The sequence below is a fragment of the Clupea harengus genome, unplaced genomic scaffold (genome assembly GCF_900700415.2).
Source record: "Clupea harengus unplaced genomic scaffold, Ch_v2.0.2, whole genome shotgun sequence".
Taxonomy (NCBI): domain Eukaryota; kingdom Metazoa; phylum Chordata; class Actinopteri; order Clupeiformes; family Clupeidae; genus Clupea; species Clupea harengus.
In genome coordinates this window covers 12,501-37,629 of record NW_024879783.1, presented here as the reverse complement: position 1 = coordinate 37,629, position 25,129 = coordinate 12,501, and the positions used below count along the sequence as shown (strand labels likewise).

The 25,129-nt window shown below is 42.8% G+C and overlaps 3 protein-coding genes across 6 annotated transcripts in view; 1 reads left to right on the top strand and 2 right to left on the bottom strand.

Annotated features, from left to right (window-relative positions):
- The first annotated feature begins 1,616 nt into the window (after positions 1–1,616).
- pabpn1 (poly(A) binding protein, nuclear 1) lies at positions 1,617–12,881 on the top strand. Of its 3 annotated transcripts, none has more exons than XM_042705096.1 (7): positions 1,617–2,093; positions 4,054–4,162; positions 4,859–4,926; positions 5,214–5,320; positions 6,065–6,152; positions 6,808–6,956; positions 12,046–12,881. In XM_042705096.1, the coding sequence occupies exons 1-7, from the start codon at positions 1,959–1,961 to the stop codon at positions 12,233–12,235; spliced, it is 846 nt and encodes a 281-aa protein (XP_042561030.1). In that variant the 5' UTR covers positions 1,617–1,958; the 3' UTR covers positions 12,236–12,881. The 3 variants fall into 3 exon arrangements, with proteins under 3 accessions (XP_042561030.1, XP_042561031.1, XP_042561032.1); XM_042705097.1 differs by lacking the exon at positions 12,046–12,881 and adding an exon at positions 10,832–11,859; XM_042705098.1 differs by lacking the exon at positions 1,617–2,093 and adding an exon at positions 2,285–2,503.
- An 866-nt stretch (positions 12,882–13,747) lies between these two features.
- On the bottom strand, positions 13,748–16,687 carry ngdn (neuroguidin, EIF4E binding protein). Its single transcript, XM_042705095.1, has 11 exons — positions 16,595–16,687; positions 16,263–16,322; positions 16,043–16,114; positions 15,801–15,938; positions 15,625–15,709; positions 15,460–15,512; positions 15,235–15,352; positions 14,817–14,991; positions 14,375–14,522; positions 14,222–14,282; positions 13,748–13,898 (listed from the first exon to the last, which is right to left on the bottom strand). Exons 1-11 carry the CDS (start codon positions 16,616–16,618, stop codon positions 13,879–13,881), a joined length of 954 nt encoding a protein of 317 aa, XP_042561029.1. The 5' UTR covers positions 16,619–16,687; the 3' UTR covers positions 13,748–13,878.
- Positions 16,688–20,253: 3,566 nt separating this feature from the next.
- Positions 20,254–25,129, bottom strand: part of csrnp1b (cysteine-serine-rich nuclear protein 1b) — a 14,264-nt gene continuing 9,388 nt past the window's right edge. For both annotated transcript variants that reach the window (XM_042705093.1, XM_042705094.1), the window contains exons 2-5: positions 25,078–25,129; positions 22,371–22,630; positions 21,881–22,177; positions 20,254–21,500 (exon numbers count right to left, since the gene is read on the bottom strand). The exon at positions 25,078–25,129 is cut by the window's right edge and continues 150 nt beyond it. In XM_042705093.1, coding sequence (XP_042561027.1) covers positions 20,457–21,500; positions 21,881–22,177; positions 22,371–22,630; positions 25,078–25,129 — 1,653 coding nt within the window. In that variant the 3' untranslated portion in view covers positions 20,254–20,456. The remainder of the gene's footprint in view (positions 21,501–21,880; positions 22,178–22,370; positions 22,631–25,077) is intronic.

Below are 25,129 nucleotides of genomic sequence, written 5' to 3'. Positions count from 1 at the left end.
AATGGCCATTTGGTTGTGTAGGTTTATGGAGGATTGCACATCATTTGAGGATATTGGAAACATTACTACTTGTCTAGGGGACAAAGCCTCTGACACGGTGGAGGGATGATGGTATGGCAATCTTCAAATATCTTTTCAAACATCATCATGATCTTAATGACATTAAAGGTAAACTTTGGGATTTTTCAACCTGGGCCCTATTTTTTTTTAGATCTTTTCGGGTCAAAACTTTTACTAAGGATAACTAATTATCAAAATCAGTCCAGTATTGAGTAAGAGGGCTATAACCGGCAATCTCAAAACGGCCTTACAATGTAATTCCAACAGGTAAGCATCCCCATCAGAGTAAACCTCTTGTTTTCGGCACTGACAGGCTCATAATGTTATTATAAGTATCTGACAACATGGAAAGGATCCCAACATCCCATCTGTTTATCTGAATAATTAACCACCATTAAATAAAAGTTTTAACATGTATTGGGCCATATGATTTGGCTTACAACTTACTTCACCACAGGTTTGTTTATGACATGGGCCTGTGGATACAGATGTTCTGCAGTTCAACCAAGACAGGGAATAAGGTCTACTTGTAAATTAAGCATAGCCACGTTGTTGTCCAGAGTTCTTGTCTCAATAGCCATGTCAAGAACTGAGGTTTTTTTTCCACTGCATGCCCAGAAACATTAGTTATGCCCGCAAAACAGCGGACACCACCATGACCCATGTTGTGCTCAGCCCCACATTACTGACAGTGAGATATGTATTGGTCGCATTCTTTTGTGTCAAGTAGTCTTACAGTAATTCCTTCTTATTTGATGTACCCAAGCAATCTTCTAAGCTGTTGCCATGTAGGTTTTATCCAGTGGATTAAATTAGAAAACTCCTTTGTTTTTAAAGTCTTTACCTTTTTTTAATGTATTAATGGTCTTGCCTCTTTTCCTTCCCACTATGGCATTATGCGGGTTTTATTAAGTGTTCTTGTCTCAGACCATTGAAAGGTTCCCCCAGAACACCTGAAAGCTGTTAATATACACTTGATGTACTAAATCTCACAGATTTAACAAGAATGCTTTTAAATTTGCAGTTCATGGGCCTTCGTCATAGTGTCCTTTATGAAATAATTATAAACGTTCTTGTGTCTTTTCAAAATTCCTCTGCCTGCTCTGTTTTTACTAATAATTTGTTCTGAAAAGCATATTTATAATATAACGTATAATTTCAGTTTCACATAGGCTTACATCTTTTCACACAAGGATATTTGTAGATATACATCAAATGTTGCTATTTTTCTTTATCATTTGGTCTATCGAACTCTTTAAGAATGAATTAGCCTATATTCGATACCAGTTTAAACTGTAGGCTACTGCCCAAGTCGTAAAATAAAAGTGCTGACTTCCTCCCAGGCCGAATTTACGACATACACGTACTGAATGGAGATGAGAATCCGGATGAATGACGTTATTGTCGTCGAATTGTAGTTTGAATTGTAAAACCAAATTAGCCAGAGGACAGAAATGCTCAGCCATAGACCCAATCATTACACTCGAAACGCTGTGGAGGCGTGTCTGTAATGGACCACTGACGAATAAGCAATCAATGTGTCGCCCGCAGTGATCTGAAACTCCACCCCCGGCATCCATTTCTGTTCTGGAAGACACGGTGCTCGCGAAGAAAATCGTTGCTTTTAAAATTTATTTTAATGTAATTCTCAGACAATCGGGACTCAGTCTTACGAAAATAACACAGAAAAGCCAGCCGGTCTGAGTCGTCACATTTTTCTGTCTGAGAAATCGTACAGGCTTTTGAATCGAGGCGGGCCTTTATTCCCCATTTTAACTTTCCTGAGCGGCGTTTTCCGCGTTTTTTTTTCCCTCGCTAGCCCCACTCACTCTCCCCTCCGTGTGAGTAGGGGCCTGTAGTGTAGCCACGAGGCGTGTTGGACCAGCGGGAATCGGGCGATGGCGGAGTTTGGTAATGGACTGGCGGAGGAATCTCTGCTGGACTCAGATCCAGGGCACCCAGAACTTGAAGATCCAGGTGTCGGCGACGAAGAACCAGGATTAGAAGAGGGAGAGGCCGCTATTGAGGACCCGGTGAGTGAAGGACACAACGTTAGGTACGCCTAGCTGTATGGCGTGTCTCGTTGGAAGCTAGTATATCATCTTTAAACATTTGAATGTTGTTTCAAGGCGAGTTATTGCTAAACGTATACACGTAATTAAACTCGTGCTACACAGCGTGCAACTGCTACCGCCGGGTTGAGTTATCCGCCATTGTGGCTCACGCAGTGCAGCAGAATTGGCTGGTGACATGCGTGGTGTTGGCGGCCATGTTGGCGCAGCGTTGGTTGTGGTTCCCTGCACCAGAGCTGTCGACCTAGTGGGGGAAAAAAAATCTTCGTCGCAAAAATGCGAGACGGAGATGTAAGAGACAGGGGTGAGGATAGGACAGGCCGCCATTAGCAGCAGTGTGAGTCTATCCGCAGAGAAGGAAAGAGTTGACGGTAAACACGCCTCCTTTCTTATTCGAATTGTGTCTGTTTACAAAAGCTTTTCAGTGTGGTGCTAGCAAAGACGTGTTCTTACGTTGTCAACTTTTTGGAAAGATAGGATCATTGCCATTCGTTAGCAAGTTAGCTAACAGGTTTTGCCAAGCTAATGTAAACGTTATGCGGCACTGACACCAGTGAACAGACTTGCTTTTGAGCGTTTATTTGCAAACGGGTTAGGGTGATGCGACTATCACTGGGAGCCCAAAATTGTTAGCCACCAAGGGACATTATGAGATGGCCGGCGAGTTGGCTAACGTTGGTTAATGACTGAGATGAAATGGCAGATTTTATCCTATTAAATCATTGTAACATTAATGTTGGGTAGCTAGCCAACGTGCTACTTAATGTAGTTGTTGCCAGCAAAGGGTAAGTTGCAGAAACTGTCATTATAGACTTTTAGAGAGGCTAATACAAATACTTATTTTTTCTTTTGATTTAGAATGCGTTGGTGCATTTTAATATACATCTACTTAGCCAGCCAATTATTGTTATTTGAAACATTTGTTTTTAATACACGAAGATGGGTGGCGTATGTATGATGTAGCTAGCTCAAGACCTGTGCTCACAAGACATGGGGTGCGGTACTCCAGAGAATGCATCTTTTTCCCCCTTGCAGAATGTGGTCTTTTCCAGGGAAGATGTGCACCAGACGCATTTTGTATTATTGTGTCGTGGTATCAAGTAGCAAAGGCTAAATGTTTACAATCGGGTTAATAGTATGGGATTAATGTTAACTGTTGATTATGTCGCTTAAAAAATCAGCTGTGATTTTGAATTAGTAACTCCTTTATGTGGCATCATCGAAACCTGGACTGGGTTAAAGTGGGATGAGAAGAGAGGGCATCATATGCCAGTCGATCTATCCTAGGATGGAGCTGGAGCGACTCTCACTGCCCTGCAATGCAGCAGAGATGGGAGGGCAGAGGCTCAAACTAAAGTGTGTGCGTGCATGTGTGTGCGAGACTGTATGTGTTCGTGTGAGGGGATGCCACCGTGCATGCAGCATGCCTCGGGTCGGTAGCGCCCACGACAGTGGTGCTGCAGCAGCGACGGGTGCGTCTTTGCTGAGTGGACAGTCTGAAGTTGAATGGTTAATGGACGTGCCGCTGAAAGACCTCGGCCCATCATCGTGTGTCTGTGTGTACGTGCGTGCCTTCGGTTTGCCCGTAGTGGCTGATGGAATGGGGTCAAACGAGGCTGCAGCCCCTGTGGCGTAATGCCCCGACATGACTGAGATGAACATGCCATGCCATGGTTTTTTCCACCTCTACTGTTGAGAATTGTGCTTAATTGTCCTCACAATTTACTGATGTTTTAAGCAAGCTTATGATTTAAGAAACGAGACATAAAATACGGTGTGGGTGTATGTCATTGGGAAAGGGTCTAGTTTTGTGGTATGGTATATTAAGAGGAATTCATTAGTCCTATGTATTGATGTGTTGTACATTCTAAATTTGGTTTTCCTTTCCTCTCTTCCCTTCTGTCTACTCCTCTCTTCATAGGAACTGGAGGCGATCAAAGCCCGGGTGCGAGAGATGGAGGAGGAAGCGGAGAAGTTGAAGGAGCTACAGAACGAGGTGGAGAAACAGATGAACCTGAGCCCTCCACCCAGTGAGTGTGTGTGTGTGTGTGTGTGTGTGTGTGTGTGTGTGTGTGTGTGTGTGTGTGTGTGTGTGTGTGTGTGTGTGTGTGTGTGTGTGTGTGTGTGTGTGTGTGTGTGTGTGTGTGTGTGTGTGTGTGTGTGTGTGTGTGTGTAGCCGAGAGAAGAGTGCAGGAAGCGGTGTGTGTCGTGCAGGACAAGGAGAGCACTGCAGTCAAGTCAATGCACTGATGAGCAGTGCTGCATCAGTGATTGCAATATGCACCAGTGGCATCTAGTACATGGAGACCAAGACCCCTCTGTCCAGTTTGGGAACCAGGGGAACTATGTTGGCATCTGTTGAGGCTTACAAGTCATTATGTTAAACAGACTTGTAGTCGCCTTACAAGGCATTTGTGTTTAAAGTATGAAATCGTGCATTTATGCTAAACTAAAACACAAGACTACCCCCTTTAACTTAATACACAAATGACCAGCTGTCTGGCACCTAACCTTTTAAAGTATCTGGTAAGATGCTAAGCAGGCAGCAGTCCATCATCATCATTAGTGTATATTGGTGTATAGCTTGTGATTAGAACCAGTATTTTTTTCTTTTCTTGAAATGCATCCACAAATATTCAGTATGTTGTCAGTTGCCATGTGTTAAAAGAGCGGGTATAATGAGTGCGAGTGGCCAACTAACTATGGTCCTGTGGTCCTTTTTCCAGCTGGTCCTGTCATCATGTCCATTGAAGAGAAAATGGAGGCGGATGGGAGGTCAATCTACGTCGGAAACGTAAGCCTGAATTTAGTGCTTTCAATCCTGTTTAGGTTACGTACGGCATCTTTTGAATGTTTCTCCAGCTTCAGATTTTATGACCAAGAACACATTCCCACAACTCAAAACTGCTGGGACTAGAACTGATTTGTGTAGGTCATTGCATTTAAAGGTACAGTGTAGTTTGTATTGTCATAACGTACAAACAACAAACATCCAGAGGCTAAAAACGAATATATCACGACTATTCCACTTCTAGTGTGATGTTGGTGTGAGTGACCTCACCTCCTCCCTCTGTCCACCAGGTGGACTATGGCGCCACTGCAGAGGAGCTTGAGGCTCACTTCCACGGCTGCGGATCCGTAAACAGAGTCACTATCCTGTGTGACAAGTACACAGGCCACCCCAAAGGGTAAGGCACCACCACCACTGCTGCTGCTTGTCTGCTGTGGGCAGGTGGGAATGTGTTGGATTAAAGTGTAAACGTGTAAGGCTAGTCTTTGTGTAAATATTAATATTGCCTGCTGCATCAGAATGATGGGTCCTGGATCTGCGATGGTGGTACAGACACATTTGATTTAAAAAAAAAAATAAGGATTTTTACTTGAGTCTATTTGAACTGACACTTATTGATTGACTTTGCCAAAAATGCTTTTGTTTTATTTAGTAAGACCATATTTAAGATGGCTGAGGACCTTTCCATAGAGTTGTGTGCTGTGGGTCATTTGGTCTTGCTGTTTTCTGGCCTGCTTAAATAATGCAGAGCTTCTTCCTTTGGGCTAGTTTGGCAACTTAACAGTAACACTGCTGTTGTCTAAAGTAGACAGGTGGGGTTAGGAAGGCTAGTTGCCTGGGAAGTTGTCCCCTGTAGTTGTCCTACAAAAAGCATGCAGTAGCTATGTAGGTCAGCATTTGGGCTGACTGCCTTTGCACATCTCACTCTTTATTACAGTTCATTGAGTTTTCGGGGTATCTGATCCACATCCAGTATGACTGGAAAGGCAGCAGGACTGAAGTAGTGAACTGTGTTCTTCCATAGTCCTAAATTAACCTCATTAAAAATGCATTACAAAGATGATCTTTGCGTCTTGCATTAAGCATCTATTTTATTACCCAACATATTGATTCTAAAAAAGTGTGTGTCGTCTGGTTTCAGGTTTGCGTACATCGAGTTTGCAGATAAGGAGTCTGTGCGGACAGCCATGGCACTAGATGAATCCCTATTTAGAGGACGGCAGATTAAGGTGAGTGTCATTCTCCATCTTAAACATCCAAGGGCAAGTCAATTATCATTATTATCAATCATGTTATTGGACTGCTTCGAGGACGAGCAGCTTTTCACAGACACCAATGACACCATTCTTGTATGCACACTTGTCACATTTATATTGTGCAGATATTACTAGGCCTGTGAAAATATTACTGGCGCGTTGAAGCTGGCAGACAACTGATGACTGAATTTGACCTCTATAGAGTCTCCTGTTAGAGTGGTTCTGGTGAAGACCAAATTAAAGATTCTCTCTGAAAGCTTATAGTCTGAAGTGTTTGAGTGGAGTGGATAAAAATCCATTATTGTTAAGTTGCCATTGTCATTCTTCAGATGTTTTAATGCAAAACTAAGTAAATTCATCAGCACCATTTGAACAACGGAAGGTAAATGTAAAGTAGGAATAGAGAGAATTGACAGTATTCTTGTTTATAGGTCACAGTTGAGTGACCTTGTCTCTGACAATTTCCTGCTGGTTTAATAAAAATGAGTCATCGTAAGTGTGTCTGTCCGTAGTGTAGTGAATGTGTACATTGTCCTGTGTGACTTTAAAAAAAAATGATTGAAAGTAATAACGAAATTAATAAAGTAAAAGAACGATTAACTCAGAAGTTTTCCCCCTCTTTTGTCAGGTCGGCGCTAAGAGAACGAACCGGCCAGGAATCAGCACCACAGACCGCGGGTTTCCCCGCGCTCGGTTCCGCTCGCGGGTGAACTTCTCGTCCCGGTCGCGCTACTACAGCGGGTACACGCCACCCAGAGGCAGAGGACGGGCCTTCAGGTGAGAGCAGCCCCCCAGTTTCACTTTCTCACGCACGTGTACACACACAAATACACACAGAGGGAGGAGGCATATGTGAAGGGTAAGAATGGTTGAAGTGTAGAGAGTTAAAGGAAAACTCTGGGAATATTTAACCCTGGGCCCCGTTTTCCCATTTTGTTTGGGTCCAAATTTTGACTATGGACAAAAACGATCAAAATTGGTATTGAGTTACAACACTATAATTGCCAACCGCCAAATGGTTATACAATGTAATCCCGTGGGGCATGCATTCGCGTCTGATACTGACAGGCTCATGTTGTAGTTATCTGACTATCGTCATAATCTGTGTCTGACTGTGGAAAGGGTCCCTACAGAGATAAACCATTTTTCTACAGTCATTTTCTACTGAAACTTAAACTACACAAACCGCCATTTTCGTCAGTTTCTTTACAGTTATTGAGGTAAACAGACACAGGTCTATCTCTGTAGGAATCCTTTCCACCTGTCAATGGCAAACAAGCGGTTTACTTTGACACAATGCTTGCCTCATGGGATTACATTGTATAGCCGTTTTGCGGTTGCCAGTTATATACCGTTCTAACTCAATACTGGACCAATTTTGAACATTAATTGTCCAGAGTAAAAGTTCGGACCCAAAAATATCTAAAATAGGGCCCTGGTTAAAAAATCCCGAAGGTACCCTTTAAGTTGGAGAATTGGTCAGGGAAAGAGTAAAGGGTGATTTGAGGTTGTATGAAGATTGGGTTCTTGAGAGAAAGACATGAATGCAACTGTGTAGAGAGAGTATTTTAAGGAAACGGTGAATGTAGAGTAGGCATTGGTGAGGGAACTGCAGCATCTGATCCATTCTGGTCCTCCAGAAGGTCGACTCACTTGTTAAAAGAGTTCAGGAGATGTAGAAGTAAGTGTGCCTAGTTGTAGTTTTGGCTAAAACTCTTTTGGTTTGATAGGAATTTGGAGGGAAGATTTGGCACCATAGTTAAACAATGTTTACTTTGTAACTGGGGGACAGAGTAGAGTACACCCGGAGAAGGACCTGCTCTAGATTTTTACTCCAGTCGGGCAGCTGCTTGCTTTATATAGATGCGTACATGCGATGGCTGAGTAGTCTGTGTATGTAAATAAAGGTCTGGTCATTCCAGCACTATTCTAGGGCAGGTCAATGCTATTCTCCTCCAGCCTGGGTCTAACTGCCAGGCAGTTGCACTCCCCAGACAGTTACAAAGCACTGTTTTGCTGAATAATAACTTGGCTATTTAAGGGTACAGAAAGCCCAATAGTCTACATTCCTGAATAGCAGCGGAGTCTTCATTGAGAGGCATTATTAGAGAACAGTGTGAGTCTTGTGTGAGCTGGGTGTGACTTCTTCACAAGGATGACGGCTATCAGTCACCAACAGGCAGATGTAGTGTGTTGGAATCACCACACATTCTTTGAGCTACAACATCACAAGTGTTGAAATGATACAAAATAAGCTCAAATGAACTCCCCATCCATAAGTAAGCTGAATTCCTCAGTGGTTGTCTCTCTGGGTCCAAAAGACGAGGTTAGGGTTCACAATGGGGTGGTGTACTGCTCAGCTCTGATTGGCTTGTCCCAATTGACAGTTGTCTGGGCCTTGGCAGTGCATGTGTGAGGGGCAGGCTTTTTATGTGAGTGTTGCACATGGACTGGTGTAATTCAGTCATGCTTGGGTAACAGGGTAAAGTCTTACAGGTGATGTGCAAAATGACATGGGTGTCTTATCTGTTAGTTCTATTTTTGGCTTTTGAAGTATTTTAATAATTAATTTGTCTCAGGACTGCTTGGCCCACATCTTTACCTTGTAATGCTTTTATCATATTGTTGTGTCGCCACACACACACACACACACGCACTCACCTGTATACATTCACAGTTCTATTCCCTCCTCCCTCCCCACCCAAATGTGTGTTCTCTTATTTTATTTATTAGTTTCATTTTCAGTTTATTTTCATGCATTTCTCTTTTTTTGGTTGAATGGAAGGCTTCAACCAATACAGGTGTTTCCATGCATGAACACACACACACACGATGGGTCACATTGCGAACACCATCAACACACATCCTCTCCCAGTCATCTCCTCATCCGTTGCAAACCCTGGTGCAGAAGTGAGAGGTAGTGAGCAGGCTGGTGAGCGTCTGCTCGCCCCGGAGCGTTCAGGGGCTCTCCTTAAAGATCACAGACGTCAGGCTTTAACAAAAGGCCCAAACAGTGATTTCCGCTAAATGGCATCTCATCCAAACCATAAGCTCGGGCATTAAGTAAGCTTTGCTGAGCTAAAAATGTTAGTGTCCTCCAGCTGTCACTGATGATGCTGGGCGGTTAAATATCTAATGTTAATTGACTGTGTTTAATGGATGGAAAAAACGTTGACATCACAAATTGATTGAAGCCCTAGTGTGACATTCAGTGGCTGGGTGCTTTGCGTCACACCGCTGGTGCACAGCTCTGGAGTTGTCAATTCTCAGATCTATTGAAACGAACCGTTCTGGATGGTGACGAGCATTCATCAGCCCCCAGCAACCTCTCACTCTGCTCTGCTTTTTAATTCATTCATGATCTTATTTCTTTAAAGTATTGCTGTAAAGACACGCACACATCCCTGGTCACTGAACATGCACTGCAGTAGCCTGAGCGTGAGCCGCTACTGCCACTGCATTGGGTAAGCTGGGCCCCCCAGACGCCCTCCCAAACCCACTTGGGTGCATGTCCATGTGACTCTCATCTGACCAATCACAAACAGAATGGAGGGTTCATTCCTGCAGCCTGATGTTGACCTCTGAACTCTGATCTGACCTCTGGTGTCACCTCCAGCTTCGAGCCCTGACATTCTAGGGAGTGCTGGAGTGTTCTACTTTAAAAGAGAGGGGTGGTCTGGGGGGTGTTGTAAATGCCAAGCAAGCTGTGTTGGTTTTGTGTTTTGTATAGCGGTTGGAATGGATGTCTATGTAGTATTATATATATTGTGTGTGTGTGTGGCCAGCAGGCTGTTTTGAGATTTCAAACCAGTTGAAAGTATGCAGATGTGTGTATGCACCATGTTAAGAAAGGGGTGTGTCTGTATTTGCTCTATTGTGCCGTGATCTGTTATGGGTCAGGCACATAGTTGTTGTGGTGTGTGTGTGTGTGTGTTTTAAATTACAAAGCACATCACTGCCCAATGTGTAGTGTTTGGTTACGTGGATATATGGGACAGTGTTTTTTTCTTTCTTTTCTAGTTTGTTAAGGTTTCTATTGGTGTGGTTTGTGTGTGCAGTTTTTGCCCAGAAGTCTTGGATGGGTGTTGCGTGTGTGTACTTGTGGGGCAGTTGATGTCTGTCCCCAGGGATCTCTCCCTACAGAGACCACAGGAGCTGCCCTTACACAGAGAGAGAAAAAGAGGGAGAGAGTGCCTTCACTGCCCCCCCCTTCCCTGCCCCCCCCCCCCACCAACACAGGCACACAAACACACACATACACTAATCTGTTGTAGCCGCGCACACAGTTTTAGCATTGGAGAACCTCCTTCAGTGTCTCCGACAAGTTGAATTATTTTGCACACAGTTGATCATTGTGATTATTGTTGTTGCCTGTAAAGGCCTTAATCACAAGAACGGTATACATTTTACATATATGAGATTTGTGTATACCTTTTTACAGATGAAATTATGCACCATTGATCTGTATCATCCTTTTCCCACTTTTTCAAGTTTTGATGACCAACCTCTCTGACCCAAACACTACCAGACACGCACAACTGCACCATACATGACAATTGGTGTTTTTATCTCAAATCAAACCAACCAACAACATTTTAAAGAAATAATGAAGAAAAAAAACTCACCCTCTTTTTCTCTCTCTTTTTTTTCAGGGGCCGAGGGCGATCAACATCGTGGTATTCCCCTTACTAATAACCCCCCCCTTACTATCATCTCTCCCTATTCCCTTAACAAAAAAAAGAAAAGAAAAAAAAGTCCCGCCCCCCCTCCCCCCAGTAAACGAAGAAAAAAAAATCTCAGAAGAAAAAAAAGACAAAAAAGAGGAGAAAAAAAAGAGCCTCTCCTGGACAGACAGACAGACAGGCTGGCTGGCTGGCTGGCTGCAGTGTGCGATTGTGTGTGCGCGTGCGTGTGCGGACGTGGTGCGGTCATCCTGGTAAGGTATCAAGTGGCCGTTTGGGGGAGCTTGGGTGGCATTTTCTTTCTTGATCTGTTGATTATTTTTTGTTTTGTTTTTGTTTTTGAAAAAAAAAAAAAAAAAGAAAGAAAAAAAGATGTTACCTCAGGCTGCAGATGTCTCCTTGGTCTGGTTGTGAACCCCCTCTCTCACCCCCACTTCTCTCTCACACCAAATACAGCCTTTCTCCTGTTTTGTGTTCCACGTACATCGAAAAAAAAAAAATGCAAAGTTGCAAGAAGAAAGAAAAGAAAAAAAAGATTACTGTACATTTGAATATGTGAACTTTGAATAGCAAAGAATGTTGTTTAATTTTTTTAAGTTGTGATATTGGAGTATCATATATTCCTTTCTTTTGTTTTTCTTTCTCCTCCCTCCCTCCCTCCCCCCCTCCTTTTTTGTACTCTACGAAGCAGTTGCCACTCATCTTCTGCCCCTCCTTTCCACCCGTCGCTGTTTTGGTTTGCGTTCCTCTCTTCCTACTGGTTCATCTCTCGCTCGCCTGCGTTCAGTCCCCTCCTCCCCAGAGGTCACATGGTGGCCCTTTCAGTGTTCAGTGGTTCATGCTCATTTGGTTGTTTCCACACTCATCTGTCGTTCTTCTCGGGCCCCCCTGCCGTAGCATTCATCATTGTTTTTGTAGAAAAGCATGGCCAAAAACACGTCTGCCATCTTCACTGTTTTGACTTCTTTCTTCTTTCTTCTTTTTTTTTTTTTTTTTTTCCTGCAAAGTAACCCCCTCCCTAACTTTTCCCCCTCATGGAGCCCCACTTATTGTGTCTGAACCACTCTCCCCATGAATCTTACTGTCACCCTTCTACCCTCTGTCTTCTCCATCTCTCTCTGTCTCTCTTTTACCTCTATCTATCTATCTCTCTCTGTATATTAGACCACTTCTTGTCGTTTCAGGTTTCAGGACCAGTGGAGGCTGACTTCCCCTCCTCAAGTGGCGGCGGCGCCCCCCAATGTTTCAGCGGCCTCTCTCTCTCTCTCCGCTCCCGCTATGCACACTCACCCCATTCTGTCCGTGTGGGGGGGCGGGGGTGGGGGGCAGGGCGACCACCGGCCCACTGGTATTTACTACAACAACAAGCGCTGAGCTCACTCACTCAAACACACACACACACACACACACAGACATAGAAACACAGACACATACACACACACACACTCATATACACGCGCACGCACATACGTACATGAACACTAGGCCAACTCACGGCATACATCCCACCACATATAATAATAATAATATATATATATAAATATATATAAATATAGAGAGGATGAGCAAGGCAAGAGCGACGCCCCACTAACGGCGGCGGTGGCTGAGTTTGGATGGGGAGGGAGGAAGACGCAGAAGGGGAGTGGAGAGAGGTGGAAGGTGGGGAGGGTTCCAGGGCCCGGGCCCCTGTCTCTCTCTCTCTCTGTTTCTGTCTGTCTGTCTCTCTCTTTTCTCTTTCAGTGCGCAGGGCAGACATGGCACGGCAGGACATCTTAGTGAGGGGGTGTGGCTCTAGGCATCAATTTATTTAATGGTGGAGAGCAGGGCGGGGCTTTTATTTCTTTGGGGTTGGGGTGGGGCGGGGTTTGTGTGGAAAGGTTTGGTTTTTTTGAGACGGGGAGCGGGTTTGAACACAAAAAAAAGAGAAGATGTTTTGCTTTTTTTATTTTATTTTATTTTTAACCCATGAGTCTGTAATTAGAAAAAAAATAAAAATAAAAAGAACATTGTGTAAAAACAAGTTGAGGTTAAGTGTTTTTCTTCCATTATTATTTTATTATTATTTCTTCCAATGTCCATCTCTGGGTTTTGCTTTGAAATTGTAAATTGTCCTAATTTTATACTGAAGGCCAATTTGATGGTGGTTTGACAGTATGTTTCATTCTAATTTAGCTATTTTAAAGCAGCAATAAGTAGTTCTGTTCCAAAACTAGCAAGCTAATAATCTTAAAGGCATGCAAAAACCTTGCGAACACCACCAACAGTTGGCACTAATAGAAGCTTGCTAACACACTAACTGGTGTCTCTTGGCAGTATAGCTGGCAGTCATCCTGTGAAAGCTTTTCTTCCATTTTTGCAGTGTGTTCCAGCCCGGAACATAGAACTACATAGTGCATATCCTGGATGGCTAGTGGGAAAGACAGTTTATCTGTCCTTCACATGAATATATGCTATAAAAATTAATTTGAGGATGGTATCAAAACTTGCTGCATATAAAACCATACCTCAAGTGTCATTGTTGCTTTAAGATGCACATAAGAAACGACTAATCTTAAAGCTATAACTTATTACCTAATAACTACTACTGACAATAAGTGAAGTATTGGTAGACTGCGCAGTGGATTTCTGCATAACGAAAGTTTAAGTCAAAGTAGAAATAAGAAAATGTTGCTGATGAGACAAATTCAGTTGCGCTTACTAGTAGTTATTCTTAATGAGTAATTGCTAATGAAGGAGATCGTGAAGTGTGTTTTGTGAATACAAATAAATCAGTCACAATCAACTCTCACGGCTGTCAGTACATGAGTGGTACTTTGGTTCAGAAAACAGGTCATTGAATTAACCCTTATGATGGGTTTATATAAATGAATAAAACTTGAAGCTAAGTTAATTTGGGACATACATTTATTCACCCATATGGCAACAGTGAAGGTGGAAATATTTATATACAGTAAACTGGAAATAATAAGTGAGCTGGTCTGTAGTGGAACTTCAGCTGTAGGCTTTATCAGCCATTTTTATCGATGCTTCTTGAAAGCTGTTGAAAGAACACAGAAAATCATCTTGATCATCTTCAGCTGAAGCACTTTTCAACTGGAGTTTGTCTGTATTACAGTGAGTTATCCACACTAGTTATGCAATCCCTCAATGTCTAACTTACTCAAGCATATGTTCTCAGGTCTAACCCATTTCAGAGATTCAGATCGGATCACATATTTATATATAAAATGACAAGATTAGCATTGTCACAGTCTTGAATAGTGACAGTGCTCTATTGTCAAATCTTTTTTGGGTTTCTTTAACATGTAAACACCTGCTTAAGTTGCCCAAGTCTGGAATTGACAAAATGACAGAACGTACCCTTTCTTTTTGTCTTCTTCTTCATCAGTTTCTTCTTTTTGGCGTGTGGTTTTTCCATATCCTACAATTGACAGCAGACATGGGTGATTGATACCTTGATTAGAAATGATGTAACGACACACTAACAGGCTACAGGAGAAGGCGCAGACATACCTGTCCCTCGCCGCCAATCAGTCCTGTGATGTCACCAAAGCGTGTGATGTTACTCAGCTGCGACGTCATTCCCACCAGTCCTCTCTTCTTGACCTTCTGGTCCCGGGTCATGCTGAGGCGAACCATCATGGTCTCCTCGTAGTTTTTCCTGTCAACCAGAAAGCTCTTCATTCACAAAGTGCACTGGCAGTAGTCCAGTGAAGAACTACAAACATACCTCAGAGTTTATGTATGTTTCAAATAATGTATGTTACAAGTAAGGTATAGAGACATTTCCACCTATTGGAGTCCATAGTACAATAACAGCCTTAATCCTGGACATTAGAACCGCCATCTCATATTTAATACAAGTATGAAAACCGCTAAATTATTTGGTTTAAATTCAGTAGGAGTATGTTAAGATTTTACAAGTCCAGTTGGTCTGAAATCTGAATTTACTGACCGTTGCTGCTCTTCCCGACTTTCGCGTTCGGTCTGGAAGTCTTGCCGATCCCGGATCTCCTCTGGTGCGTCGCTGTACTGCTGCCGTAGTTCCTGGATCACAGAGCTGCGTAGAGCAGCACGTCTGTGCTTTTCTACCTGTTCCTTCTGCTTGTCCCCCTCGGTCAGGTCCCCATCTGGAGGGAAAAAAAAAGATACAAAACCCTAAGTTAACAGAACAGACTAGTTCCAAGTTGTGTATCTTATTCAATTCAACTTAGGTTTATTGCTACATTCAAAACAAGTATATTGTGTGTTATGTTTCAGATGTTTATATATATTTCTTACATAAAAACCTTTGCTGCCATTACAAGCTGCTGTTTCTCTTGACTCTTTCTTTGTTAAAATGTTGTTAGGTTAGGAAAGGGACCACACCGTACCATAATGCATAGGGGCAATTCGGGGAGGTACATATTTCTTAGCAGAGGAGCCGTCCTTCTCAGAATCTCCAGTCTTCGTTTCATCGCCATCCTCATCAGAGCCCTCAGACTCACCCAGCTGAATAATTAAGAATAAAATATTTGAACGGATAATGAATAACACACTCTATAAAAAGGTTTGAATTACTCTGAAGAGTGGCCAAGTGGAATTGGTAGATCACTTACTTTGCTGACAAGATTGTCAGGATTAGGGCGAAAATGCAGCGGATCATTTTTAGCTGATAACAATAGAAAGAAGAAAAAAACATTTCACATTGTGTAATCTTAGGTATGGCTAGCATGATGTAACCTGTACACTCTACAGCCATAACTGTTGTGTTAATATCTCACCAAGACTTCCTGTCACAGCTGTCCGGACCAATTTATCAATCTGATATTTCAACTTCTGATCCAGTGGACGCATCTTCTCTACAATCTAGAGGAAATGACCAAAACCGCAAATATGGGACAATTCCAAGGAAAGGAGACAGACACATAACTGTGTGTAAACATTCTTCAGTACCCACCGTTCTAATAGTAACAAGTCTATGGATGGCATCGTTATCTTTCAAGCTCTTTCCCTCCGATTTAGCACTGATCAGATGTGTTACATCTTGGAGGTAGAACAACAGTAACTCGTACTTCAAGTCGAGGTAGGACAAACCCTACAACACAAGAATGTTGCTAATTAGTGGAAATATATATTAAAATAATCAAATAGGGGTATGGTCAAGCGTAAAACAGTACTTAGCAAGAATAGTCTCGTTACCTTAGACGTTTGATATGCTTTGTCCTTTACTTTCTTGATCAAATTCTGGACATGACTTGTGACTGACACAACCTTTATAAATGACACATAAAACATTAATGTAGAAACATTAACAATACAAATGATAAAGCTAAATCAGCTACACATTTACATAATATAGGAAGTCTACTTCCTATTGTAAGTATATTCTGCATGAAGACATCGTAGTGTAGAAACGTACTTGTTCTGTGAGGGTGTTCAACAATTTTACAGCAGCGGGCAAATCACTGTCGACCAAATCCTAGAACACATATAGATAATGATGTTATATGAAATGTGTTTCTTCCTAAGTCAAAGAAAATACAGAGGTAATCGTTACGGATATAAACAAATGTCATTTCAATAAGCTAACTCTAGCTAGCATGCTACAGTTCATGGTTTATCACTCTTATCGTGAACTTGTGTATTCTATAAAGCTGGCTATGAAATATATTATAGAATAATACGCTGGTTATAGATGTCTGCCGAAACAACTAAGGGTCATATTATAACTTTCAATTATCTGATACTCACGTTGCCATCCTGGGAGGCCGCCATTTTGATTTTAAGACCGGAAGTATTGACTAATGACTACGGGAAGTGACATGAGACAAAACACATTATCATAAGTTTGTTACCCAGTATGTCAGTCATCTGGGCCCAAACTTTACTGCCATCTATTTATTTGATAGTAAAGCAAGCAATTAGTATATGAAAAACGAGTAATGCTGCCCCACTGTTGGTTCTATAGGCTATAGATTAATTTCTTGAAATGAAATATGTCTTTTGAAATCAAAAATGAGAAAATTTACTTGGCTAGGATTTTACTCTGGGCAAAAAAAAAAACACACACTAATATTAGTTCATTTGACATTTAATATCCCTCCAGATCCTGCCCCTGTGCCAGTTTGCTCAGGGTGAGTACAGTGAACAACCCCTATATTGTGTAGAATATTTCTTGTAGAAGCTAGACAGTTAAGCTATCAGTATCAAAGTGTTTGTCGGTTACTTTGGATTCAAAACAGCATTTTAACTTCTTCAAATAATTTGTACAAACAACAACACACACAAGTCCCTCGCACAGACACAACAGCAACACACAGAACACACTCGTCCAAATACATTCGTTTTGAGTAATGTTATCCAACTATGAGATGTTTATAGACTTTCCAGCTTAATTTAGAAGATAACCTTTCCGTAGAATAGATCAGCATTGCTTAATCAGCATTCTTTTGAGGCCACCAAACCATTCTTGATATCGTCTTTGTTGCAGAAGTGTACATTGACCAGTAATTTGCTGTGTTTTGGAAACCCCTGCTTAATTTCAGGAATATGATCCCTGTATGATTCTCAGCCAGGTAGGATTTTATGTACTGTAAAGCCCAAAGCCAGAAATATGACTGATAAATATGTCTGATATAGTGGTACTGATTCATGTATTTATCCCTTTTCTGCCATGGCACATCCACTCTTCCTTGGCGGCCTATGACATCGCACACACATTTCCTGCCTTTCAAGACTCATCAGTAAGTAAACCATCAAGGTTCAAATGACAAATAATTTGGCAATTTAGCAGGCACTCCAAAAAATACCATGACACTGAAACTGATATTCTTGACAAATAAGTAGTTTAAGCATTCTTTCATGTCCCAGATGCTTTGAGGGGTTTAACTAAACTGCAGACAATTGTACATACATATATGTGCTTAAACTAATGAGATATTGCTGTTATGACATATGTGGATGTTGGACAAGGAGTTTTGAGAATGTTAATTCTGACCCGAGACGCGTCAATGCTATTATCATCTGTGAAGAACCAATGGTGTTGTTCATTCAGTTTGAAGAACTACATGGTTTCAAGTAAAATTTTGCGCACATTACTCGACTGTACTGCTCAATAAGGTCTTATATTGAATATATTGAAATGACAACAAACAGGCAGAAGTCAGATAGCTTAAGAAAAAAAGCTGAACTTTTTTATTTGCAGGGACAAACTACTGTTGAATGAACTTGAAATGAACAGCTTTAAACAGTTAAAGAGTGAAAATATAAAAAAGCAGCATTGTTTGCTCTGTAGTACCACTGAAGCTGAAGAAATATGTACAACAAAAAAGGCAAAAGTAAGAAACACTTAAAAAAAAAAAGCAGTGTTGTTCAAAAACGTACAATAATTCACGATCAAGAAATACCCATTGTTTTCATATCTTCATGAGAACTGATTATTTTTTTTTAAACAAGAAAAAATAAAAAAAGTGCCCTCTTGGACATGAAGCAGAGTTCAAGAACAGCAAATGAAGGCAAAAATACAGTTCAGATTGTGCATTTTGCTCTTTGAAATTATACCTTACTCAGACTAACATATGTGTGGGTCCCACATGCATCTTTTCCCAATAAAGTCAGAACTGGTGGCTGAAACGGGACATGTTTCTGATGGGATATGTACATTTGGATGGCATTATGTATTTGTCTAACGATTTTCCAATCACACCTTATATAGGGAGAATGGCAGTGAACAACCATCCGCCTTAAGGTTTTCATGAAAACAAGAAACACAGGCAACAGTTTTGCATAATATGGTACAAGTTGCATAATATATGCAGGCTTTATCCACAAACAAAAAAAATAGTTTACAGCCACAGTTAGGTTGATCAATTGTTTATATCTCAACATTCTGAGTACAATCAAATTTGGCTTAGCAAATTTACATTAGTTTGAGTTGAATAGGAGACCGTCTACCTCAGAGAGGCATTGCAAAAGGCTCGTCACCCAACAATTAAGGTCTTCATAAGTATACTTTTTTTCTATATTAATATATTACAAATGTTTCAGTATTTGAAGAAAATTGCAGATTTCTATTCTTAATAAAATAATTTATCATTGATACAGATTAGAATTCTTTTTTTCCTTTTCTTTTCTTTTTTTTTTCAAATCTACACAAATTAGTTAGAAAATCTTAGTGTAAGTTCCTAGCTACATAATAGGCTATATTCCAGACCTACAGTTCTGACTTTCTTCAGATAGGTAGGTGATACAGTTCAATCCAACTGCTAGAAAACAACCACTGTGTACAACAGACTGGCAACCATGGCTCCTTTGATGAACAGGCACATTTTAGTAAACTCTTTTTCACACCCCTCTTGTATTGCCCCCAAATGTAATAAATTAAATTACTGCTGAAATGATAAAAGTGATGAATAATTTAACCAACAAAAATGTTACTTAAAAAAAGATGAAATAGTATAGGTTATTAAATATGTCTAGTAAGCTCAACCTCTCCATTCACAGAATAATATTGTGTACAAGGAGAAAAAAAAAAAAAAAAAAAAAAAAAAAACATTGAGGAGAAATTAGAAATGGTTGCATTTGCTGGTTATACAATGCTCCCCATCTTTAAATTGGTGTTTAGAGAAATAAATTAAAAAAGAAAACTAATAAAACTTAAGGAATAAATAAAAAAGCGATATTGATAATAGATATTAGTTATATTATCCTTTTTGAATGATTTACAGCGGTAATATTCTTGGTTTGACAATAAATACAAATGCTCAGTAATTCTAGCTGGTAAACTTCTGAACTGTTGACCCATCATCAGAGGCAGTTTACAACAATCTCGACTTCAAAGACACAAAAGGAGATGAACATACTCCTCTGCCATACACTTTTGTTTATTTCATGACTATCTTCAAAGATAAAGTGCTGATTGAGGAGCCTTTGGGGGAACTGTGTACCATATATCAGATCCTAAAGTTCCCCATCGTGAGGAATCTGGAGTTCTTCTCTAGCCTCGTGATTTAAAAAGAAACAACAGTGGATTTTAACACCCACAAGCCAGAAGACAGGGACTACAAAAACAATCAAGGTTCCTTAAAGTGAGGCCTTGAAAATATTGGCATCGTTTCGGTGGTGCAGAGCCCCATTGATGAGTCAAGCAAGAGTTCCCATCACAATGATGAGTCTCCATGCGTTTCTTTCGAAAACCAGAACAATTCCCTGAGGTTCACATTCTGTGATATTGGTAGACTCCCTCCCCCATGCCCCACTGAAGATAATATACATTAATTGCAGCTGGCCAATTCATCCCAGAGGGAGAACCAACTTGGGTACCCAGAACCCTGATCCATGGGCATAGAGCTTTCAAAAGCCAAACCTTGTTGGTGTCCCCCATATTAACACAAACGTTAGCTACCGTTTGGATGATTTCAACTTTTAAACGTACTGCTCTGCTGAAGTTTCAAAGGCAAACAAGAAATCTCAACATCAGGAGGGGACGAGTGACACCACAGCCATCAAAATGGTTCACATCAAAGTAAATACATGTACACATCCAGTCCCCAAAGGTTTCTTTTTTTCTTTTTAAATATGTACAATACTGTCCATTCCACAGTCTCGGCCCACATTAAACTTTTACAGACTCCATCACAGACAACTTCATGGCTTCTTCCAACAACTGATTGTCTGTGAAAGTAGGCGGTGGCTCTGGAACCGATTCTGACAAGCCAATCAGAGACTCCAGGAGGCAGGTCCCTGGGTCGCTGCCCTGGGGCAGGCTGGGGTAACTAGGCAACTGGAACTGAAAAAAGTTGTCCATGTGTTCGTACTCCTTGAGGGAGTTATACAGAGAGCTGGGACCAAGGCAGGGGAACCCGTCGAAGAACTCCAGGTCCGACTCCGAAGACAGGCTCAGGTCCATGTAGCTGGACGAGTGATCGATCGACGGGGAGGGCGTGTTGGGGACCGTGCCGCTGTGGAACAGGGCGTTGCCCTGGTTGGCGTTCTCGTCTAAGAGTTCGGACATGGAAGAGGACCTGTTGTCGTCTAGGTCTGTGCGCCTGCCAGAGAGTGTGGCAGACAAGTTATCATTGTCCTCCAAACATGTTCCAAAGATGCTGAACCCCGTCGTTAAGGACAACTGAGTCCTCTTCTGGCAGTTGGCATTTTCATTGTCATTGTTGCGGTCATGGCGGATGTTGCCATTTCCGCAGTTGGCGTCCTCGCTGTCGGTGTCGGTGAAGCTGAGGATGCGAGTGAGTCCATTCTCGTCCACGTCCAGCGGCGAACGCTCTCCTGCAGCGGGGCTCTCCTCACAGTCCTCGCTCTGGCCTGACGAGCACGACGTGTCAGTCATGTCGCTGCTGCAGCTGTTCTCCCCGACCGACGTCAACTCTGAGCTGAAGTGGAAAGTGGGTATGTCGGGTATGGTGGGAACGCCCGGCGCCGACGTCTGCTGGTAGGGGTGGGCATGAGGCTCCGGGTGGCGCTCCTGAGGCGGCGGGGACTGGTCGCCCTGGTTCGAGTGCTCATCCAGCCGCTTCTCCAGCTCCAGCTTCATGATGGTGTGGATGTAGTGTGTCTGCACACGGCTGGAGTTGAACTCGATGCGGCCCTCCATGTTCCCGCAGCCATCCTTTGAGCAGCCGCAGGGAAAAGACGAGTGGTCCATCTGGGCCAAAGCAAACAAATACCAAAACGTTAAAGACTTAATAATTCAGTTTGGTTACATTCCTTTAAAACATCTTTGAAATGTAAATAGTGGTGCATATCATTAACACAAAATACTTTTACAAAACCCGTCTAGAGTAAATAAAATAAAAAACGTATTAAACACTGCCTCTGAAAACAATATTACACACAGTATAATTGTAAATAATTCTATATTACATCTACTTTGTGGGTTCATTAGAATTCCTTAGAACCATATTCATAACATAGAAAGCATTGATCCACCATCCATTATGGACTGGCTTCAGTGTAAAGAGCTACAGGTGTCTTATTCGTGATTTTATAGATCACATGACCAGGGCGCTTGAGGGGGCTCCTCACCTGGCACTTGATGCCCGCCAGGCTGCAGCTACAGGTCTCCGGCTCGCAGAACACCTGGCAGTCGCAGCCGCAGTTCTCCCGCGAGAGACGCAGCTCGTGCAACTGGCGCTTCTCCTCTTTGTCTATCTTCTTGACGCCGGCGGCCTTGAGGAGCGTGTGTCGCCGCTTGGACGGGTACGGCTGCAGGAAGGAGCCGTCGTCCACGTTCACGCCGCTCAGGTCGATCTCGTCCTCGGGGATGTCGTCCAGCGTCAGCTGATCGGCCTCCTCCGACTCCTGAGTACCGTTCTTCGTAAGCTGGGAGGGAGGAAAGAAGAGGAAACACTTTGAGAAAATTGTAGGAACATGTCAAATTCTTAGGTAGAATGCAAAGTCATGATACACAATCTACAATACCTTAATCAAAAATCAGGTTGTCTTTATCACATATTTAGAGCTACAATAGAATTATAATTTGAAACCTGAAATAACGAAGTTCCTCCAAACTCACTTTGTGCTTGAGGGCATCCAGCTTCTCCTCCCTCATCCTGTTCTTGAGCTTCTCGCGCCGTAAGTGGCGCTGTTCGACGGCGAACTCTGCCAGCGTGTAGCGGCGCTGGGCGCTGTGTCTTTGCATCATGCCCAAGGAACAGCCACCGCGGCTCGGCACACTGGTGAAGCCTTGGCACCGCGGGAAGAAGAAAACCTCCACCTGGTTAAACTGCACATTGCCCCTCCTTGCTCGCTTGGACTTCTTAAGGATGGATGTTGCTGAAAGAGAGAGAAAAAGGAAAATGTAATTTGAATTTAATGACAATATTGTCATATTAATGAAGCTTAAAGCTTAGAGAGAGAGAGAGAATGTCAGTCTTTACATTTGAGGTGGAAGATCGCCATTACTGAGGAGGAAGAGTGGGTTTCTCAAGTAAATATTTGGAGAGCACTGAGACGTCCAGAACTGCAATTCCTAAGGGCCCCACTAGATGGCAGACCACACACACAGCCAAACAAACACCAGCGCCTGATTAATTCTTTACAATCCACGGAGTGTAGGCCTACTAGCACTACTGGGGCAATAGAAAGCCAATTAGGTCGTGTTGTTAGACACCACAAACCTTGGGAAAACATTTATTTTAAGACTATGAAAAGATATTAAAGTGTGAGGTTTTCCAACCGGCTAATGTAACACGGGATAACCAGCGCATTCGAACCAACTCTCTCCTCACACAAACAGCCCGACCAGGAATTTCCCTTTGGCAGACGCCGACTGTTGGGAGCATCGGAAGCAGAGCCGCCAGAATTCCAAACCAGAGTTTGGAAGTGTGACGCTTCCGGGACGAGACCGAGCACAGCGGAGCAGAGTATGCAGGGCCAGTTCAGTCTAGCGAACGCGCACACACGGTTCTCCAGCCTGTGGATAAGAGGCTACTCTGTCCAACTTTATATGCCTCGACAGCCCTGACAAACAAAACCCCACAGCCTCCATTAGCAAGACCACCAGTCATTGTCAACAGGCAGCAGCTCTCCCACTGTTACCCATCAGACACAGCAAAGCCATTTTTCTATGTGAGACACAGTCAACATAAAAGCTGTATGGAGATCAAAGCACAGCTACAAAAAAATGATGTGAGCAACAACAAAAATATGTTTGTCCACTTTCCACATTCTTTTTTCTCAGAACAGGAAAGCTTTTTTCTCCCTCTTTCTACTTGAAAAACACCAACTCACTCATTATCTGCTGTGCATTGCTGACAGAAGAGACTCTACTCTACTCCTGCCCAGCTGTTTTACATTATACTCTGAATCTCGCTGGGAAGGCCACTTCATAGATAGATACTCCCTGTCCCGGACTGTATTCTTAAGAACACTCGCCTCCTCTCAGCCTAGTTTAGGGGGGTGAAAAAAAAACATTTTAAAAGCCTCCACGTCTGTCACATTAATTAAAAAACTCTACCAAAAGACGACCACAAGACTCAACTTCAAAGACGACCAGAGACAGGCGTGATAATTAATACAATAATTCAGTCAAATTAGCCGACTTCTGCAGCTGGAAACTACTGGTGTGAATATACAACACTGTGGACATGCCTCAACCTGACTCTGATCATGCAGACAGAAGAACTGAACAGAATCTCTTTTCTCAGAGACAGGGATTCTCTCCAGTGCTTCTCCTGGTAATGGCACAGATAGACAGGCGGCTTTGGCAGGTCTTAATGTTTACCAGTGCTTTTCTCATCCCTATAAACAGCACATCAGACTGCTTGATCACATGTTCACCACCCCCCCAGACAGACACATACACACATGTACACTGACATACTTCATCCCCAGACTAACACCTATCTCTTTCTCCCTCCCTCCCTCTCTTTCTTTCTTTCTGTCTATTTATCTATCTATCTATCTCCCTCTCCATATCTCTCTGTCTCTCTCAGCCTCCCCCCCATGCTCTGCACCTCCCGCAGCACCTGTGCTGGGTACGTGCCCAGGCCTCTCAGACAAGAGGCCTCTCAGACAAGGCTCTGTGTGTTCTGGGCCGCCTGGCCCGTTGCCACGCTGACGCTCACTGGCTCCGGGCCCGTCATCCTGGGAACCTCACAACTGTTTGCCCTTCCTCCTCCTCGCACATGCCACTCCCACGACCTCCCGGGACGGCGTACACGCGCATGTGTGGGGTAGATAGGGGGCAAAAAAAACATGCCACATTGGCATGGACCCGCCCCGGTACCGACTATCTCCACACACGTCCACACTGAAGAGGGTTGAGACTGGGAGGCTTTTTGTGTCATGTCTTTCACAAAGGAAAGCTATTGCTATTACCATTACTCTAAATGTATTGGCAATATGAAATCCCATGTCACCAATCAAATTGACCTCGGGGTTATTGTGTTAGACTGTAAGCGCAGAAGCAATGGGTTGCATTTGCAATGGGTGGACTTCTTGCTGCATGGGATTCAGCAGCCATACCCAGGCCTTATCAGTTGGGACACTGGGTGCCCATTCACAGAGAGATAAGGGACCGCTGTGTGACGCGTGCTTTCTCCTCTATGTGTGTGGATGGGTGTGTGTGTGGGTGTGTGTGTGTGTGTGGGTGAGAGGGAGAGAGAGAGTGGGAGTGACAGCAAACTCAATGAAGACAAAGACTGACATACAGAAAAAAAAAAAAAAAAAAAACTACATTTATAAAAGAGAAGGAAAAAAGCAATGGATGGGACACTCACTGGTTAGAGCTGTTCCTGGGGAACTAGGGTTGCTAGGGGTGGAGTCCAGGGT

What these genes read in the sequence shown, in the direction of transcription:
- pabpn1 (XM_042705096.1), top strand. Translation starts at nt 1,959, where the DNA reads ATGGCGGAGTTTGGTAATGGACTGGCGGAGGAATCTCTGCTGGACTCA. An exon ending in AGGCCGCTATTGAGGACCCG is followed by an intron (nt 2,094 to 4,053) that starts GTGAGTGAAGGA and finishes CTCTCTTCATAG; the next exon opens with GAACTGGAGGCGATCAAAGC. An exon ending in GGTCAATCTACGTCGGAAAC is followed by an intron (nt 4,927 to 5,213) that starts GTAAGCCTGAAT and finishes TCTGTCCACCAG; the next exon opens with GTGGACTATGGCGCCACTGC.
- ngdn (XM_042705095.1), bottom strand. Translation starts at nt 16,618, where the DNA reads ATGGCGGCCTCCCAGGATGGCAAC. An exon ending in AAGCATATCAAACGTCTAAG is followed by an intron (nt 15,939 to 16,042) that starts GTAACGAGACTA and finishes CTTGTGTTGTAG; the next exon opens with GGTTTGTCCTACCTCGACTT. An exon ending in TGATTGGCGGCGAGGGACAG is followed by an intron (nt 14,283 to 14,374) that starts GTATGTCTGCGC and finishes TGTCAATTGTAG; the next exon opens with GATATGGAAAAACCACACGC.